General features: G+C 32.0%; 3 protein-coding genes across 3 annotated transcripts in view; 2 read left to right on the top strand and 1 right to left on the bottom strand.

The window, feature by feature from the left end:
- Window positions 1–12703, top strand: part of LOTGIDRAFT_238422 (hypothetical protein) — a gene marked incomplete at its 5' end in the record, with an annotated part of 41686 nt that extends 28983 nt beyond the window's left edge. Inside the window, 19 exons of the mRNA XM_009050138.1 lie at window positions 320–400; window positions 1471–1608; window positions 2374–2469; window positions 2771–2851; window positions 3351–3456; window positions 3687–3804; window positions 3949–4062; window positions 4584–4660; window positions 5157–5225; window positions 5498–5582; window positions 6387–6546; window positions 6919–7096; window positions 7571–7641; window positions 8821–8962; window positions 9321–9391; window positions 9728–9766; window positions 10733–10833; window positions 11287–11386; window positions 11762–12703. Of these exons, the coding sequence (XP_009048386.1) occupies window positions 320–400; window positions 1471–1608; window positions 2374–2469; window positions 2771–2851; window positions 3351–3456; window positions 3687–3804; window positions 3949–4062; window positions 4584–4660; window positions 5157–5225; window positions 5498–5582; window positions 6387–6546; window positions 6919–7096; window positions 7571–7641; window positions 8821–8962; window positions 9321–9391; window positions 9728–9766; window positions 10733–10833; window positions 11287–11386; window positions 11762–11782 (1848 nt within the window). The 3' untranslated portion in view covers window positions 11783–12703. The remainder of the gene's footprint in view (window positions 1–319; window positions 401–1470; window positions 1609–2373; window positions 2470–2770; window positions 2852–3350; window positions 3457–3686; window positions 3805–3948; window positions 4063–4583; window positions 4661–5156; window positions 5226–5497; window positions 5583–6386; window positions 6547–6918; window positions 7097–7570; window positions 7642–8820; window positions 8963–9320; window positions 9392–9727; window positions 9767–10732; window positions 10834–11286; window positions 11387–11761) is intronic.
- Window positions 12704–19711: 7008 nt separating this feature from the next.
- Window positions 19712–19939, top strand: LOTGIDRAFT_59606 (hypothetical protein; the record flags this gene model as incomplete). Its single annotated transcript, XM_009050137.1, has 1 exon — window positions 19712–19939. A coding segment is annotated over one exon (228 nt), but the record flags the coding sequence as incomplete, so codon positions are not given.
- Window positions 19940–20099: 160 nt separating this feature from the next.
- LOTGIDRAFT_140226 (hypothetical protein) lies at window positions 20100–20687 on the bottom strand (the record flags this gene model as incomplete). Its single annotated transcript, XM_009050136.1, has 1 exon — window positions 20100–20687. One exon carries the CDS (start codon window positions 20685–20687, stop codon window positions 20100–20102), a length of 588 nt encoding a protein of 195 aa, XP_009048384.1.
- Between the last annotated feature and the right edge of the window lie 237 nt (window positions 20688–20924).

The following is a 20924-nucleotide window of genomic DNA, read 5'->3' as shown; positions in this document are numbered from 1 at the left end:
ATGTATTTGATAATTTAACATTTACTCCCATAAATCCTTCCGGAAAATGACTTGTAATTTTATTTTGACTGGAAATTACTCTCTATATAATTTGTTGACTATTTCATCAACCCAAATTTTGTGTTTGGACAATAGTTTTGGCAGTTAAAGCATGTGTAACCAAATTAGTGATGCATTGATTATTCTCTGTTAATTTCATAGACTTTATTTTATCTTGCATATCTTAGTCTTATCTTAAGTTCATTAAAAAATGTTTTTGGAACATAACAGAAAAGCGTTTTGTTTTCTCAAGGATAACCTAAATATTTTGTTGTTTCAGTGGGAACCTGTGCAATATTTTAATAATAAGATTATCTGTGATGTAGTAGAAGGTAAACCAATGGGTATAATAGCCATATTGGTAAGATATTAATTCATTTCATTGCTGTAACTTCTGTTATGTAATTTCATTGATGTACAATTTTTCTTTGTATGTACAAATTTCTTCCACTGGCATTAAGTTCTGGAAGGTTAAGGATGAACAAATTGTAATATTTCCCTAGATTTACAATTTTTCTCATATAGTTTAAATGTCTGTACACATGATGTAGATTTTATATATGTACACATGATATAAATTTTATATATGTACTCATGATGTAGATTTTCTATCTGTACACAAGATGTAGGTTTTATATCTGTACACAAGATATAGATATTTTATCTGTACACTAAGTATAGGTTTTATATCTATATACAAGATGGAGGTTTTCTATCTGTACACTTAACCCTTTGAACCCTGAGTTTAAATGAAATATAACGTCATATATACCCTGAACTCCAAGTAATAAAAGTAAAAGCATATGACGTTAACGTTGTATGACGTCACTTAGTAACGGCTGGTATACCAGCTGCTCGGGTAAATATTGTGTTAGTGTTTGCCCAGTAAATCAGCCGCAAGTTTTGAATGGGTTAATGTAGAATTTATGTAGAATTTACATCTGATTACAAGAAGTAGATCTTATATCTGTACACAAGATTGTATATCTGTGAATTCAAGATGTAGATTGTATATCTGTGAATTCAAGATGTAGATTTTATTTCTGTGAATTCAAGATGTAGATTGTATATCTGTGAATTCAAGATGTAGATTGTATATCTGTGAATTCAAGATGTAGATTTTATATCTGCACAGAAAATGTAGATTTTATATCTGTAAACAAGATGAAGATTTTATATCTGTGAATTCAAGATGTAGATTTTATATCTGTTAACAAGATGTGGATTTTATATCTGTTAACAAGATGTAGATTTTATATCTGTAAACAAGATATAGATTCTATTTCTGCAAACAAGATGTACCGTAGATATTTTTTATTATCTGTACATAAGATGATTATATAAGATGTAGATTTTATATAAAAACAAAATTCCATATCTGTAAAGTTGTAGATTTAAAATGTATGTCATGATAGTATGATTTATTTGCAGGATGAAGAATGTTTACGACCTGGTGAACCGTCAGATGAAACATTTTTAGAGAAATTATCTGAAACAATTGGTCAACATCCTCATTTTATAAGTCACCGTATAGCATCGTCTAGTACTAGAAAAACCATAGGGAGAGATGTAAGTTATAATCCATCGGTTGTCTGAATCTTTTACATTAGCATTAAAGTATTTAGTAACAGAACACAATTTTATGGTATACTACTCCTTGGTATTATTGTACACAATGTTTCAACAATCTACATTGTCATCATCAGGTGAAATGAGGAAATTCCTGTGCCAGATTTGTAGCCTGCACTAAGGATGCCTGAATTCAACACAGTTCCCTTTCAATCAAGATATTTAATCCAGTCAATTCAAATTTTATATAGTTCAGCAGTTTGGGTTATCTTCTCTTTCATGTCTTACTGCCTTTAATTCAGATGTGATTTCCATCATTTTAACTTTAATTTCTAAAGTTGCAAGCACACGAGCAGTCTTGGTTGGAGATTTCTGTCTCCGACTCGAATGTTGAGTAAAATCTTGCGTGTGCCCGTGCTTCCTGTTCAAGATTATCATGTCGCCGACAGGATTTATATTATCAAACAAGTTTGATAATTGTCTCCAATAGTTTTATTGTCTGGAAGACAGACTGTCATCATCCAATCAGATTCCTTTCCCTTTCAATTACATGCTCCGCACTGGATTATCAACATGGTGGAAATTGACCGACGGGAGATTTTTGTCTCCTTGTGTGCCCATGCCAGCCGTTGAAACTGAAGACAAGACTAATCGGCGACAAAAGTCTCTGACCAAGACTGCTTGTGTGCCGCACCTTAACAAATCGGATTCGTTATGAGCAAAAAAATTTCAAATGAGATTATACATTACATGTATTTATTACAGGAATTTCGATTAATTCACTATGCAGGAGATGTCACCTATAATGTAAAAGGATTTTTAGATAAGAATAATGATCTCTTATTTAGAGATCTGAAAGAGGTATAGTACAATATCAAACATTATTGTATCATTATGTTATGAATAGAAGTGTGTATGAGAAATGCAGCTTTGATTACATCATTCTGATCTGGTACAATATTTACTGATATACAAAATTTTGGACAAATTTTGTTGTTGATAGCTGCCACTCTTTAAATGTCTTGAATTAAGCAAAACTGGTAATGGTGTATGTAATCTTGCTTTGAAAGATATCTTAATACATATTGAAAGCAAAATATCTTGAATTTTGATGAATATATTTTGTGCTAATTAATCTTAAATAATATTTGGTTCATTTCAGGCGATGAGTCAGACCTCTAATATAATCACATCACAATGTTTTCCTGCAGATGAATTATTGAGTAAAAAACGACCTGAAACAGTAAGTAATAACAAAAGGATTATATCTAACATTGTTAAGTTTGACAATTTATTGAATTGATGATTTGTGTGCATCAAGTTCTGATTCAAAACATAAACTTGGATTTTAGGATATAGGTATGACCACAATATAAGTTAAAATCTTAAATCAATATAATATTGTATTTGTTTTTAAATTGTACACATTTGGGCATAAATCTTTCCTCAGATATAGGCCTACTGATAGATTTCAGGCTTTTGCCTTTTAGTCTAAGATATTTTTCTGACATTCATGGTTTTCACCATAATATAAAAATTAGGCCCTGTTTTAAGGGAGATTGTCTGAAAACTGTAAGGTTTATGGGTATACATGTAACATCAGGATATTTACTAGCTCCTTTCCAATGTCTGTGCCACAGACTCTGTGGTTCCTGTAATTCCAGAACAACCTGATATCATGTTATTTTTTAAATCCATGTATATCATACAATCCTATATCTGTCATCTGTTGTATTTTAAAGGCTGCTACTCAGTTTAAAGCTAGTTTATCACAGTTAATGGATATATTGATGTCTAAAGAACCATCATATGTTCGATGTATTAAACCTAACGAATATAAACGACCAGGTAGGTCAATACCATGTCCTTCTGTTGGTTCTGTTAGAACCTAGAACCTTTCAAATTTCTTATGATCATAGAATTAACACACAGTATTTTTCCTTCAAAGTAACTCGAGCAAATGGTGGCTGTGGGTTCTGATCTGATACTTATATTATTCCAAAGTCTTAAGTTTTTGTGAATAAAGTCCAATGTGAACAAATCGCCTGATTTATGAATATTTTTTTTTTTTTTTACAGGTGTATTTGATGAGAAGATAGTAACACATCAAGTTAAATATCTTGGTTTAATGGAGAACTTGAGAGTTAGAAGAGCTGGGTTTGCTTATAGAAGACCCTATGATGTCTTCTTACGAAGGTTAGCTTCAGCATTAGATTAAACTGACCAAATGTTTATGTACTGAAAAAAACGCATGTTTTAAGTGAATCTGAAAATAAAACTGTAATTATTATTTCCCAATATTATGAAGTATAAAATGATATGCGGATATTTTATTTTCAGATATAAATGTTTGTGTCCATCAACATGGCCAAGTTACAGTGGTACTTCTAAACAAGGTACAGAAGAATTAGTGAAATATTTAAATTATGATCATGATGATTATAGAATGGGCAAGTAAGTACATGTACCACCTTTCATTTTATATACTGATAGAAGTATGAACACAATATTGATAAAAATAGTAGCACCACCACCCTACTGGTAGTACAAATAGGGGGCACACTGACTTAATGGTTGATCCAACTACCAACTGCTACGACTACCAACAACTACCTAGTTTGTAATATCAGCATTTGCTGGAAGTGAACGTTAACTTGTCATCTACCAACCAACTGACCAACCAACTTAATGGGTGAGGTTGAGATTCAAAATGCGGCAGATCTGTAGAAGCCCATAGTCACAAACCTCCTATGGAATGTCTTGGAGAGTTTCCTCAGACAAAGATTTAGTGCAGTCTGGCACATATTTTAGGGGAAAAATGAATAAAAATCATGTTTTTATATTTGTTAGAGATAAAGTTTAGCTTTTACAATGTTTGCAATAACTTGTTTATGATTTCAAAGCTTTGATCCAACTAGTGCTAAATTTATACATGTATTGATTAAATATTTACCAAAAATTAATTATTTTTATAGAACAAAACTGTTCATAAGATTTCCAAGAGTTTTATTTGCTACTGAAGATGCATTTCAATTGAAGAAACATGATATAGGTAAGTATATCCTTCAATTTTATACATGTATGTATTTTAAGAAATAAGTATTTGTCATAATCATCCATAAAATTTTGATTTATTAATGGTGCGCTGATATTTGGTGCTGACTCGAATCTTGAGTAAAATCTTTCGACAAGAAGATAATGGGGTTGCCGACAGAATTTATAATATCAAACCAGTTCGTCTGTGAAACTCATAATGAGACTTTAGTCAGTGACAAATATCGTCGACCAAGATTGTTTGTGTGTCTGCATCCTAAGCTTTTGATCCATAACAATATGTTGATGACCCTGTAGAAAGAATGTCTGAATCAATGTATTATTATATTATGATCTTTTTTGCCGAAATTTTCTTTCAAACCTTACATGATCTGTACCGCTCGGTCATTTGTCTTGTCACATGACAAAACAGCGCTTATTTCCTCCTGAAGTATTCACAGTTAAATGAGAGAAACTATAAATATAAAATAGATTTTCTGTATTTATTTTTTTAGCAACTTGTATACAAGCAAGATATAAGGGATTTGCCCAGAAGAAGAAGTACCTTCGAATGAGAATATCTGGTAACTATATTTCACTTGTTGTCTGTGACATAATGAATTATCAATCGATCATTGTTTTTCAGTAACACAACTTTATACAAAAGAGAACAAACAAAAAAAGAAAATTTGGATAAATGTGAGCAAACCATTATCCTGGACCATTTGCAAAATTAGCCAATAGTAAAGCCAAGTGTTGCTGAATTATTAATTTGATAGTCTTTTGAAGTAACTTGTATAATATAAGAAATTTGGTTACTGTGTCAAACGATAATAATATATATATTTCTATTCAGCTATAATTGTTCAATGCCATTGGAGAAGATTTGCAGCAAAGAAAGTTCTAGAAAGAAGAAAACAAGCTGTTAAAGTGATAAGAAAGTAAGATTTAGAAATTTTTGATGTAATGTAATTATATGTCTTTTATAGTATATAAATATTATTTACCCTTGTTCTGACCTTAAAATATGGTCAATTTGAATTACTCTCAAGAATGTTGTATCCTGCCATAGGTTGAGATAATACCTTCAGATTTTTCAACCCGGTTTCCCCCTGTCAGTGATGTAGGTAAGAGGGGCTGACATGGAAAAAGCGTCTAGTCGTTCAGATGGGACAATAAACTGAGGCCCATTGTGCTACAGGCTGTGCACGTTAAAGATCCCTCGACAGTTGGAAATCGAAAAAGAGCAGGCTAATGCTGCTGTCCTGGCAAAATTTCCGTCATTGCACCCTGCATGGCATTGCCCGCGTACATTAGCCCACATGCAGAAAAGTAGGACGTAAAACTCCATTCATTTCATTTCATTTCTCAAGAATGTTGTACAAATTCTGGTTCCTGGTTGCTTCTGCTTAGAAATGAAACTTATCTACATATACATGTATATATTAGACCATACAAAATAAATAGTCTGTTTTATAGGCCTTTTTTTTCAAAAATCGTGGCGAGAGGGCAAATTTATCATTTAAAATTTATAAGCACTTTTTTAGATTTTCAACTGGAACAAACGGGAGCAAGCGAAAGCATTTATTATTTATTACCACGAATTTAATGTACATTAAATATCAAGGCAACAATAAGGCATTTTGGGCCTGTAAAACAGACTATTTATTTTGTATGGCCTGAGATTTAAAACACTTTCAAATGTTGGATTTTATTTTTGCAAGAATCCAATTTTTGTTTTTAAGGTTTATCAAGGGCTTTATGTACAGAAAGCAGCCAGCCTGTGATGAGAATAGGGAATTTATTAAATACACCAAATGGAATTTCTTAACTTCTCTTAAAAATGAATTACCAAAAACAGTCCTGGATAAAAGATGGCCAAAAGCTCCTGAATTGTTGGAACAGGTAATTTAAGCAATTGACAGACCAGTTTAGGGGTTCTGTATCACATTTCGTCAGAGGGTTGGTTCTTTAAAGAACGTTGCTAGGTTACATTGAAAAATTGATGGTTGTCAGTTCTAATCTTGGTCGTCATATACGCGTCTGAAGAGTGGAAGTTTGATTCTGACATAGGTCATAAAAGCCCCATATTTATATTTTGTAATAGAACCTCGTGTTGTTAAATGGGCTGGCCTGAGAAGAATTTTAATTGTTGGGTTCAAACAAATGTGAAACTCAGGATTAGATATATCAAGCTGGTACCGCTTTCCCAGCAATGTTCTCTTCATAGCACAGAGTGTTCAATAGTAGCCTATGACACTCCATTTTGTTTTGTAGACATCTGAACATCTAAGAAAGTTGTGTATGAAGAATCTGGTTTTAAGGTACACCAAAAACATATTGCCTGGTAGAAAGATACAACTAGAACAGAAAGTTATAGCTGAAAATCTGTTTAAAGGAAAGAAAGAATCATATAAATTTAGTGTCAAAGATCTTTTCATTGATAGTCGCTTAGGTATGTCTAATTCTTTAACATAATTTAAATCTCTTGTAGGCTATGTATTAATGGCATTATAATGTTTTTCACTTTTTTTTGCCAAGAATATCAGAAAAAACTCATCACAGATAACAATTAGGCTACCAACTGAAAACATTTAGTGAAAAAAATGAACTGTATTTGCTATCATGAAATATTTTGAAAGGGATGGGGGCTCCATTTTGGGGGGTTGGTTTTAGTCTTGAATATATTTAAATAGTCTTTAGAAGTACTAGAAATGTACAAAAATCTCATAATTCCTTTAAAATAATTCAAACTATGAATTTTACTCACTATTTCTATATATATCTGTTATATATATCACAGAGTATCTTAAATTGATGAGTCGTCATTTTAACATTCAAACTCAGATAATTCTTGACACACAATTTTTTAAAATTTCAACGGTCATATTTTTTGCGTTTGTCACATGGATATTACTTTAATTTTCAGCTGCCCATCATGATGCATTAAAACATAGTGTATTTGATACATCAGTTAAACAATTTGATGAAAAAGTGATTGTAAGTTAAGGTTTTTATACGCCCATTATACGCCCACATGGAAATGTGGACGTATATTGCCGTCGCCGCTGTCCGTTGGTCGGTCTGTCCGTTCACATTTCTTGGTAGGCGCGATAGGAGCTACAGTTTTTATCTGATCTTGATGAAACTTGGTATTCATGTATATATTGATGAGATCTCTGTCAAGTTCAAAATTGGTAATAATCGGATGAATTATTTCAGAGTTATTGCCCTTGACTTAGTAAAAACGCGTCAAATTTGCCTTGTAGGCACGATAGAGACTACAGTTTTCATCCGATCTTGATGAAACTTGGTATTCATGTATATATTGATGAGATCTTGGTCAAGTGGGGAATTGGTAATAATCAGATGAACAGTTTCAGAGTTATTGCCTTTGACTTAGTAAAAACGAATCAAATTTCGATTGTAAACATGATAGAAACTTCAGTTTTTATCCAACCTAGATGAAACTAGGTATGCATCTATATATTGATGAGATCTCACTCGAGTTCGTAATCGGATGAAGGGTTTCGGAGTTATTGCCCTTGACTTAGTAAAAACTTGTCAAATTCGGCTTGCAGGCACGATAGAGACTACAGTTTTTATCCTATTTTGATGAAACTAGATATGCATGATGAGATCTCGGTCAAGTTAGAAATTGGTAATAATTGAATCAACAGTTTCCGAGTTATTGCCCTTGTGTGTACAGAGATGAGACATTGTTCATGTTTGAATTTCATGATAACTTGATGAACTGTTTCAGGTTTTTGCCTAGACTTATAGATGATTTTAAGATTATTTGAAAATTCATTATTAAGCCACTAAAGATTTTGTTATCATTTTGACAGCTGGTAGTGGGCGTATGTTACCTTGCCTGGCAAGCTATCTTTTTTTTTCATCATAGCCTGATTCATCTGTAAAGCATTCTTCATTAAATCATAGGATAGCCGTTAATCCATTTTGATCTGAAAATTGTCCAATTTTATCTGAAAGGAGATTTAAATATGAATATATTGTTGTTGAGAATCTCCTGGCTGCATTTTCTCAAAACAATCCTAGTGCTAGGATATCCTAGATTTTTAACTTCTAAAACTGCTTCTAGTATGTCCTAGCGCTAAAATTATTTCGGCAATATGTGGCCAAATCTAGAAATTGACAATGAAATATTTTCTATTTTAGTATTCATCTGCGGTAACTAAATATGATCGTCATGGTTACAAAGCTAGAAATAGAGTTATGATAGTAACAGATAAAAATATCTATGTTTTAAATGAAAAAGATTTTAAAATCAAAGACAAAGTGGCGTTTAATCTCCTTAATGGTAAGTTGATATACTTGTAACTTCATTCTGAGTAGTAGATATGTAACAGAATATGGTATATTTCCGTGTATAATACACAGTTTTTTATCCCAAAGTGGGCCCCTTACATCAGTGAAATAAAAATTTGGAGTGTTTTTCCCCTACAAAAATACCGCAAATGGATGTTGGGGATCTGCCGTTTTGTCTTCCTTCATTTTCATGTTGTTATGTTTCATTAGACCTTAATGTATTTTGTAAATATTTTGTATTTGAAATTAATAAACTGAATTATTGTGTATGCTCCAAACAGTACCATTTGAAGTTGTTGTAATGATAATAAGTAATAATAAGAATAATATGTAATGTGTGTATATTTCAGGAATAATAGTCAGTCCGTATACAGATGGATTATTTGTCATCACTATCAATATTACAGATAATGGAACTAAGGTAATTTTATTTCTCATTTCCTACATTGAATTCAGGCACAATGACAAGTTGTTGATATTGAATTTAAGGGGAGATAGTTATCTAAACTTTTGCTTTGCTAATTGGGACAGGTGTATCAGAAACAGGATATTTTTACATAAGCCAATCAGTAAAAGTGTTCACAGCTCACCATCAAAATCTGAGCTTTTAAATCCATGTTTGTAAAGAATTAACTGTTTGAAAGTTAAAAAAATGAGTTGACTTTTTTGAGACATTGCCATATATAGAAAAGCCATAGAGTAATATCATATGAGGGAATTTATCTTATAGTTATAATTTGTTTATTTGTTTAACCAGTCTGATGATGAAGAATTAAAAGAGGATGATAGTGGGAAGGTATATTCAATGTAGGCATGATCATAGCTTTCTTTTCAGTTTTAATTATGTTGAATTGTATTACAAATTATGTTTGAATGAAGTTAAAAACTTTTGTTGAACGATATTACAAATTATGTTGATCAAAGTAGAAAATTATGTTCAAATTGCAAAAAAAAGAGTATGTTGAATGTTGCCAATTTTTTTTAATGTTACAAATTTTGTTGAAGTTAAAAATTATATTCAATTATGCTGCAAATTATTTTAAGATTATAAATCTAATTGATTTTACATCTTAAAAAATATCTTTGTAAAGTTATATTAATATAATGTCACTGAAATTATTCAGGATGATGTGATTTTGTGTCAGGGTGGTGTCAGGTACTGCAATGTGATTTGATGTATTGAGTCATTTGATAGTATATTGATATTTCAGGGTCATTGAATTGATATATTGATATTATACGGTGATTTGATATTTTATTAATATTTCAGAGAGATTTGATATTTTATTGATATTTCAGAGTGATTTGATATTTTATTAATATTTCAGACTGATTTGATATTATATTAATATATTAAGAGTGATTTGATATTTTATTTATATTTCAGAGTGATTTGATATTTTATTGATATTTCAGAGTGATTTGATATTTTATTGATATTTCAGAGTGATTTGATATTTTATTAATATTTCAGACTGATTTGATATTATATTAATATATTAAGAGTGATTTGATATTTTATTGATATTATAGAGTGATTTGATATTTTATTAATATTTCAGACTGATTTGATATTATATTGATATTACAGAGTGATTTCATATTATATTGATGTTCCAGATTGATATTTTTTTATTGATATTGCAGAGTGGTTTTATTTTATTGGTATTATAGAGTGATTTGTATCATAATGATGTTTCAGGGTGATTTGATATTATATTGATATTACAAAGGGATTTAAGATAGTGTTTTGATATTTTAGGGCGATTTGATATTACAAAGTGATTATGTGATAGAAGCTGTCACTAAAATTGCTATTGCTGGTCATAAACAAGATGTAGTTAAAGTTGCTGCGGATGGCAAGTAAGTGGGGTTGATCTATGGAGCATCAAGTTGTTCGGATGGGACAATAAATCAAGGCCCTGTGTGCCATAGGCTGTGTATGTTAAAGATCCTTCTACAGTTGGAAATCAAAAGAGTAGGCTAATGTCGCTTACCTGGCATAACTTTCCTCATTGCACAATGCTTAGTGTTGTCTCAGTCTCAATTAGCTGCTGAAGAATAGGACATAAAATCCCATTCAGTTCATTTTAATTTTACATTTCCAAAATGGTTTTTTGTTGAATTTGCGTCCTCTCTTTAACAACAATTATAAGATACAAGCTTTTTCAAATACATCGAATAAACATGGTCATTTAAAATGTTAATCGTATTTTTTCTGTCCTATGTATAAAGTATTACTCAAGCTTACTCTTGTTTTCAGGGCAGCCATATTTTTTTTCAATTCATAATCCCTGTAATATTAATGTTTTTCAGCATCAACCATGATATGTTAAGTGGTAAACAAGGGTTAATAGAATTCAGTAAAGGACCAAATTACAATATTAGAAAAGGCAAAAATGGCCAGCTGTGTGTTGTAAGTATCATTGAATTTATACTAAATTAATGATAATCCATTCAAATGCTGTGTTGAATACTATTTTAGGAATTCTGACTTTTATTGATTGTTCTGATTGGATAGTTTGTGATAAGGTATTGAGTAAAAAAATTGACGGAACACAAAAAGTTTGTCAGATCATGGATGGTCAATATAGAAAAAAAAAAACAATTTCATTGTCTTGTATGTAAATAAACCAAGTACTAACAATCCAAACCGCAAATCGAAACTCAAAATCCGAACAACATATTGGTGAAACATTGGTAGCAGCTAATGAACTTTTCACTTGATTTGAATATGTCAAAGTTCAATTTAAAGCTTTACATTGTAAATTCTTTTGTTCTTTTCTTTCAGATGGCTCCACCATTATCATAAAGCTGGTAAAGAAGAACATATAAAAAAGTGCTTTGACAATACATTCCAAACATCATATCATCCCTTACAGACCAAAATTCAAATATCAAATACTGGTATATATCATTGAGAAACATTCCACAGTAACTAATGTTTACTAAACAGAGAAGGCATATATCAACATCACAACAGCTCCCTTATCTGTATCCATTTTCAGTGGCGGCGCCATCCTTCCAAGACTGGGGGTACAAATAGGGGGCAGACTGACTCAATGGGTGGGACAACAGTGAGGCTGAATTCAAATTTTTACTACTCTGTGGTGGTGTGATAGTCGCAAGTCTCTCATAGAGCGTCATAGAGGGTTCTCTCAAGAAAATTTTAGAAAAAATGAATTGATTTTGTGCATTCTGACACATATTTTGGAGAAAAGATAAACATTAAGATTTGTTGAAATTAAAGTAGGGGTACAATTGGGGGTGCAAACTACTTTTCTAGGGGGGCAAATGCCTCCCCTGTACCTCCACTGGCGCCGCCACTGTCCATTTTACACAAAATTTAATAAAAATATCCTATGTTTTATGTACATCATCTTCAAAGGTTTTCATAATAGTGTAAACAACTTAACAACAAAATATAATGAATGATTTTAATGACTAGCTAAAGGCAGAGTGATTTAGCAAATTCACAAGCAGTTGTGAGGTACATGCAGTACTCTTAACCGACATACGCAACTTGTAATGGCTATGGTCTGAGGGTATTTTATCTTGTATATTGATATTTATGGAGACATTGTGGATATATCTCACTTTTTGTTTCGTATGAGGAGATATCACCATTGTCAGTTGCACCTAAAATGACACAGATACAGCTTTATGGGACAACTTTCACTGGGTAAAGTTTACGTTTCTCCTGTCATCCTCACACATATAACTCTGTCAATATATCATACTTACAATTCCAAAATGACATTATTCATCATCATTATGGAGATGTGGCAAATCAAAGAAACTGTGTCTGAGAACAAAATAGGAAACCGGTAAAAACACTGCATAAAACTTTAACCAGTGATTGTTGTTCCATATAGCTAAATCTATATATGTATACTTACAATTACCATTTAAGACTTGACACTTCTATGAGTTTATAATTTAGTTAAATTGAGTTTATACTGTATTATTAGATGTATTTATTTTAAAGGGACATTCCGCTTTTTTTGCAGTTCAAAAAAATTTTTTTCTCAAATTTGTGAAAACTATAGAAATATATCCCATAATGTATATGTAAAGTTTTAACTAAACAAATCCAGCCGTTTACTTTTTAACGCCAAAACTTTACGTAACCTTTTAAAGTTTGTTATGCTTTTTGCAAGTTGTTAGAAAACTACTGTACAGATTGTAGGTCAAACTGCTTAAATAACAATTATTACTCTCAGTTTTTAATTAACTTTATTAAAACAAATTCAGTTTGATCAAGAATATACATAGATATAAATAACATACTTTAGAAATATTTTCAGGTATAATTTACGATGTTTTTGATAATGAAAACTTTTTACAAAAAAAGCGGAATACCCCTTTCAAACTCGTAATCTTTGCTTAATAATTAGAGAAGAAATCTATAATTGATGAATTTCAATTGAGTATTTACTATTGCTCGTATACAGATTACATTGTTCAAAGAATTAAAGTAACTTAGTTGTTGTTAACTAAATTCATCTGAGATGCACTGGGTTTTTTCGTCACTTCTGAAGCACTAAACTTTCTTTGCAGTTCTGTTTCTCAATATTATAACCATTACTTCATGACCTTAATCAAAACTTTTGATTAATGAATCTCTTTGATTTTGATACTAATTTATTTTTTTAAATTTTCTATCTATTTACATATTTTATGGACATTTCAAATATGAAATTTTTAATATAAAATACTTTGAAAAGATAGAAATTTGAAACTGTCTTGGTGGAAGGATCATATTTGCATATGTATAGCCTATATGAGATAATTTTGATTTTCAAAATAGACATAAAACAAGCAAATTCCAACCCTTTGGTAACAGGAAGTAAGATCTACAGAATATTTCTATATTGCTTATAATTGACATTCTATGACATTTTTTGACATCTTTTTGTATCTATCTATATTTGTAATTTTTGTATAATTATGTGCCTAGTTAATTATCAAGTGCTTTATATTTTCAAATACAGTTTATGTTATACTTTATATTAATGTTATATTATATGATTATATTGAATTGTTGCATTTAGCATACTGTGATATTGTTTATTTCATAGTAATATTCCATTTACAACTTTTGTAAAACCTTAAATTCATGTAAAGCCTTTAATTAATGTAAAACCTATTTTAAGGAAGATCTGTGGAATTTGTAATATGCATAGCCTATAACTATAATAATTATTGTAAATAAGTTTTTGTATAGGATTCAGATAATGATCTTACGCTTAATTTCTGATGCATTTTCATTCATACCTTCCTAATTTTAAGATATCTTAACGTCTCTTTTCCAATTTAACCCTTTTGACAGTGGTGGCAACTTCTATTCCCGAGCATAATGGGGTTACTGACATTTTACATTATTCACGCTTTTCCAAAGGGTTAAGATTTCTTTCAAAACAAAGACCACAGCCCTTTTGCCCTAACAATTTGCCATTGAAAATAATAAACAAACTTTCAAAAAGAGTTACTGATAGCTATTTGGACAGGATGTTGGCTGGTGTAGAGACAGCAAAAATAGGAACATTCCGCAGGTGCGGGGGTTTTATCCATCAGAGGCTGGAATAGAGGCAGATGTTTCGAATTTAATATCAAAATCATGCAAAATAGCAGAAAGTCAACCCTGTATCAGTTTGTATTGAATAATATATCGGGGAATTTATAACCACTCTGCCTCTTTCCCTCCTTAATGCAAATGAATTCTTCATTTTTATACGACCACACATAGTGTGGTGTATTTTGTAATCAACCCGGCGGTCCGTCGGTCCTTCCGTTCACATTTGGCTTGTTTTCACTCTACAGGCAACAATTCTTTAAGGATTCTTTAGATTTTCAATTTGTGGGTGAATGTCATTATGAAGATGATCCCTATCGATTTTCGTGATGATCTGATATCCTTTCACCGAAATATCGGGTCCGACTTAGTGTTTTCACTCTACTATCTATATTGTGCAACTCGTGCTCACTCTACAGGCAACAATTCTTTAAGGATTCTTTAGATTTTCAATTTGTGGGTCAATGTCATTATGAAGATTCTTGCAAGTGAAAATTGAAATGTCAAGAGTTTTGAACACCAACCCGCTGCGGGCACACGAGGAGACAAAAATCTCTAGTGTCGCTTTCCACCATGTCGATAATCACGTGTGGAGCATGCAATTGAAAAAAAAAAATCTGGAAGACGATGAAATAATTGGAGACAAAATGAAAAAAAGCAAATCAAGCCTTGCACCCCAGCCATACACTCCTAGAAACACAACTGATTAAGGCTTGGCTTGTAGTTTACTCATATATTGTCAGCGACACTTATTTAAAGTTAAAGATTATTTTACACTATTTGTGAAGTAGGGTGTAAAATAAATACATATCAAAGATCAAATTATGGGTTTTTACCCAACATGTAAAATCATGTTTTAATGTAATTTATGACTCAACTCGGGTAAGTACAGCTACTCTTAAAACTTGTATGTATTATCACATTCATTATATAAGGCTGTATTCCAGAAATGTCTTTTTATTCGGGTGTATGCCATCCAACTTTGCGGTGATCTCCGAATTTTCATTGAAAATTCTACACACGGCGATCGCATAGTGGTTCCACCCTGAGAAACCGCCCCAGGTGCGTTTAAACTCTTCTGCTATAAATGTATATTATTTATATAGGGAAAATGAATAAACAAACTATCAGGTTCAAACGGAACGATTAGTTAATTTGTTATGTGGTATTACAGCTGAACCACCGGTGTATTATTAGAGACCAGGACGGACGTGTGTGTTGCACAAGTCACAGAAATTAGATAATCGTAAGTATTGAGAAATTTATTACAGATAACTTGTTGTTTCGGGGTTTCTTGTCAAGTAAGTAATATCTGAAGCGGCAATGGGGTATGAATTTTAGTTCAACGACAGATGACAAGTTAACGTCCGCTTCCATCTAACGTAATGAAATTGATTGGTTTTCCAAAGGGGGGGAGGGGGGGTCCACTTCCATTTTTGGATCAACAATATTGATGATGCCCATTCATTAGAAATTTTGTCAATTTAATGTATACGCGAAACTTACAAAGTTTGTCTATTTTAATTTGTTAAGCATATATTTCCTACAACAACTTGGTTGAGTGTTCGTAGTCACCCGAGGATGAACCAGAAGATCAGAAGAATCGAAAAAATATTTAGTATAAGTTATTGCCCTTGTTCTTGAAAACGCGTTCAATTTTTTAGCTCGTAAACAGTCTAGAAGGGACAATATTTCTTGATGGATTTTAACGAAACTTGGCATGAGTGTATGTAATGATCCAAGGATAAACCCTATTGAAAATCAGAAAAATTGAAGAATATTTAGTATGAGTTATTGCCTTTGTTCTTGTAAACGCGTTCAATTTTTAGCTCGTAAACACTCTAAAAGGCAAACTAAAAGGAAACTTGGCATGAGTGTTTGTTATCACCCAAAAATAAACCCTATTGAAAATCAGAAAAGCTCTTAAACACTGATTCTTGCTGGAATTTAGTTTTATTATTCAGCCCCGAGCTAAAAATTGAACACGTTTTCAAGAACAAGGGCAACATCTCATACTCAATATTATTCAGTATCGTCCTAAAGAGTTCAGAAGAAGTTTATGACTGAAGGCTGAATATTTCATACTGGTGATTGTTACTGTACTGCTAAATATTTTTATTCAGTGGGCGTATATTACCTTGCCTGGCAAGCTATCTTTATGTATTTGTGAACATCCGGGTCTGAGTGGTGTGAGTGGTAGTTAAACTAAATATTAACACAATATAATATCCGCCTGTATAGCTATTTAAAATTAAATTGTTGGCTTTCGAGGAAGGAACGAGTAAGTGCAGTTTTTATAAAATCGTTTCTGAAGAAAATGGCTTTTTGAAAATCGTAATTGTATGATGGAATGTTAGGTATATGTCAAGGTTTTGATGGTTGTTTCAAATGATCTACTGACGAAGCTGACAGTGCTTGTTTAATACCTTGCCTCGAAAACTAACATAGTACCTTTATTTTGGACTGGGAAGCAACAAGACGAAATAGAGCAATGTTAAATATGTAATGAAATAACTGCAACAATTGGTTTACTTAGAAAACTATATGTGTATCGGGCAAATTGATATCATCGGTTTGCACCATTCCAATTTCCTATCAGCAGATTATCAATTGCGATAGTTATTATTAGTAGAATTGCAAGAACCACAGACGTCTGACTGAATTGTAATGGTGCAAAGCTATATTATCGGTATCCTTATAAAAAACTCTTTATAATCCTTTTAAATTGTTATTATCGTCTAGGAAGAATAAGGCTCGTCTAGCCATCCACTGATGATCTGAAGATGAATCTCTCTGAAAACGGTAATAATGAAGAAAGTGATGGACAGTCATTATGGGAGAACTTTACAAGGAGAGGTAGGTATAGGGACATCGTAAAATATCTGGTATTTGTTTTATGTACTCATTTATGGTTCAACTTCCTATATATACCCAATTTGACTTCTGTCATGATAAATTCAACAGAACTAGCGCAGCCCCCACCATATTTGATTACGTGTAGTATCATACAACATCTATTGAACAAACACTACTTTGATTATTTCAGTGAAAAAATATTTCTCAACACGATCATCTGCAGGAAATAACAATGGTCAGATCATTAGTGTCCCACCACCTCGCATGTACCATCAACCTATTCATAATCCAAACCAACGTATCCAGGCTATTAATCATCCTCAAGAAACAACTCCACAACCTGTAAACCAACAAAAACCGTCTGAAAAAAAGATAACGTTTTGGCGTAAGTATATGAAGATCCTAACTGTGTTCATACTTAATAAATAATACTGTAATAATTCGACTGTTGCTTTATTTCTCTTGAAGGAAAGTCCAAAGGTTAATAACGAATAGGAAGAGACCCGACTTATTCCAACGTTTTTTGGCTATCTTATATATTAATTATTATTTCATTGTTCAGGAAGACAACCATCCATCAATGATCCAATACCACAAAACCAGGATATCAATCATCCTCTGCCATCGACGTCATCTACTGAACACTCAAACCAACAAACCAAACCAACACTCAAACCAAAGCAGTCAGAAAAAGAGAGAAGGTTTAGGCGTATGTTTAAGAATTATATATTATCCCAAATAGTGTACATACTTCTGTATTTACTTGACTTTCGTTTTAGTTCGCTTCCCTTTCAGGAACCTTGATCGATTGTATTTCCCTCTTCCCTCTATAAATCCTTGCTATTTCGTTATTACTCATTGATTACCCCCCAAAAATTTCAAAATTTCCTCAGGTTGAAATCCCTGTGTAAAAGGATTGGCCAAAGGGAAATAACAAACTAAAAGGACCTTTCAATAAGCATAGGTCGGACAAATTAATATATTTCCACTGCAATTTGTTCGTCGTTTTTTTTAAATGTGTGTTTTAAATCAGTAATAGAGCCTTCAAATCCATGTGTGTCAAGAACTTTCCGCGTTTGAAAGTTAAAAAAACAGTCATGAGACATTGACATCCATAGGAAAAGGAATAGAAATTCCTGGTTAGAGATATTCTTGAAGGAATTATAGGCCTACCATTCTAGTACTTCTGAAGATTATTTACTTATATTCATGACTCAAATCAACCCCCTTATATGGCACATCTGTCCCTTTAATTATAAATTTCGAACTACCCTAGCTGGTTTGTTATTCGTTTGTAACTCTGTCAGTAATCCTAAACGACAACCCTTCACCGGAATTATATTTTCACCCAATGTTTTTAATATTATTGCATTGTTCAGGAATATATGAAGTCCTACATGAATTCAACCTTCAACATTTGGCAGATAAATTTGTTAAAGAAAGGGTAAGTATATAATAATATTGTAAAATAATCAACTTAATATTTTTATAAAAGCGAATGATTAGCCTAATTCAATTTTAAAGCAAATGTATTGCATCTAAATTTTGAAATCTGTACCTTTGTAAATTCTGAACACCTTGAAATCAACATGCAATTTGATTTTTTTAGTAATCTTACCAGCCGTAAAAAGTACGAACGAAAGTTTTTGATAATTTTTATTTAAATAAAGGTGGATGTGGAAGATGTAAATTTTTTATCAGACGGAGACTTCAGGAAATTGGGTATCAAATGCATAGGAGTTAAATGTGGACTGAAATCTCGTTGTTTAAAATGTAAGTCTAGTCATCCGAAAATCAAATTATAATTTTTATACAATTTTGTTTCTTTCTGATTTCTGATATTTTTCATCTCCATCTAATCAAACAAAGTCCTGTGATTATTCACAACCAATCGCAAAACCCAAAGATGCTGTCACATTGCACTACGTTTAGCTTTCGTTTTCCCGCAATTCGTAGTATTATCAAGAAACAGGTGTACATTTTGAATTCTAAAAAGGACCTCAACAGAACGGAAATTCCAGGCATTTAAAAACAACTCTTTTTTTAAGGTAGTTTATATCAAATACGTTATACGGGTAATGTTTAATGCCGTCAAAATTTTAAACAATATAGTTTTGTTGAGTTGCATGAGAGCTTGGCGTCTATCAAGTGTCTATCAGCTTGTAAATCAGATTTGTATACCATTCTTTTTTTATTGAAATTGTATGGTTTTTTAACAGTTATTCATAATGATTTTCAGTAACACAAGACTTGGAAAAGAAGTTGATGGTTCATAATGAAGATAACAATGAAGATCTGGCTGAAGCACACCATACAGCACCTACAGTTTCGAGTGATTCATCACATGCAGCACATACAGTTTCGAGTGATTTATCACATGTAGCACCTACAGTTTCGAGTGATTCATCACATGCAGCACCTACAGTTTCGAGTGATTCATCACATGCAGCACCTACAGTTTCGAGTGATTCATCACATGCAGCACCTACAGTTTCGAATGCTTCATTACATACAGCACCTACAGGCTCGAATACTTCATCTTCATGCGCAGGTAACGTAGTGCGAACGGAATGGACAAATACTTTATACTATAGTATTATACGTTTGCATAAAATATTGTCAGGAAAAGTTCGGAACTCATTTCTGTGTTTTTCGAAATCAGAAAGCATTTACTCCAAGGTTATTTGAGTTTTCTGATTTATTTTCTACAATCTCTAGCTGCATCTTCTGATGGATTTTCTACAATCTCTACCTGTATCATCTGATGTATTTCTACAATCTCTACCTGTATCATCTGATGTATTTCTACAATCTCTACCTGTATCATCTGATGTATTTCTACAATCTCTACCTGTATCATCTGATGTATTTCTACAATCTCTACCTGTATCATCTGATGTATTTCTACAATCTCTAGCTGTATCATCTGATGTATTTCTACAATCTCTAGCTGTATCATCTGATGTATTTCTACAATCTCTACCTGTATCATCTGATGTATTTCTACAATCTCTACCTGTATCATCTGATGTATTTCTACAATCTCTACTTGTATCATCTGATGTAGTTCTACAATCTCTACCTGTATCATCTGATGTATTTTTACAATCTCTACCTGTATCATCTGATGTATTTCTACAATCTCTACCTGTATCATCTGATGTATTTCTACAATCTCTACCTGTATCATCTGATGTATTTCTACAATCTCTACCTGTATCATCTGATGTATTTCTACAATCTCTACCTGTATCATCTGGTGTATTTCTACAAGCACTACCTGCATCATTTGATGTATTTTCTACAATCTCTACCTGTATCATTTGATGTATTTTCTACAATCTCTACCTGTATCATCTGATGTATTTCTACAATCTCTACCTGTAAAATCTGATGTATTTTTTTACAATCTCTACCAGTATCATCTGATGTATTTCTACAATCTCTACCTGTATCATCTGATGTATTTTCTACAATCTCTACCTGTATCATCTGATGTATTTCTACAATCTCTACCTGTATC

Source organism: Lottia gigantea, assembly GCF_000327385.1.
Source record: "Lottia gigantea unplaced genomic scaffold LOTGIsca_145, whole genome shotgun sequence".
Classification (NCBI taxonomy): domain Eukaryota; kingdom Metazoa; phylum Mollusca; class Gastropoda; family Lottiidae; genus Lottia; species Lottia gigantea.
Note: the sequence above shows the minus strand (reverse complement) of the source record. Positions and strands in the feature narration are given on the sequence as shown.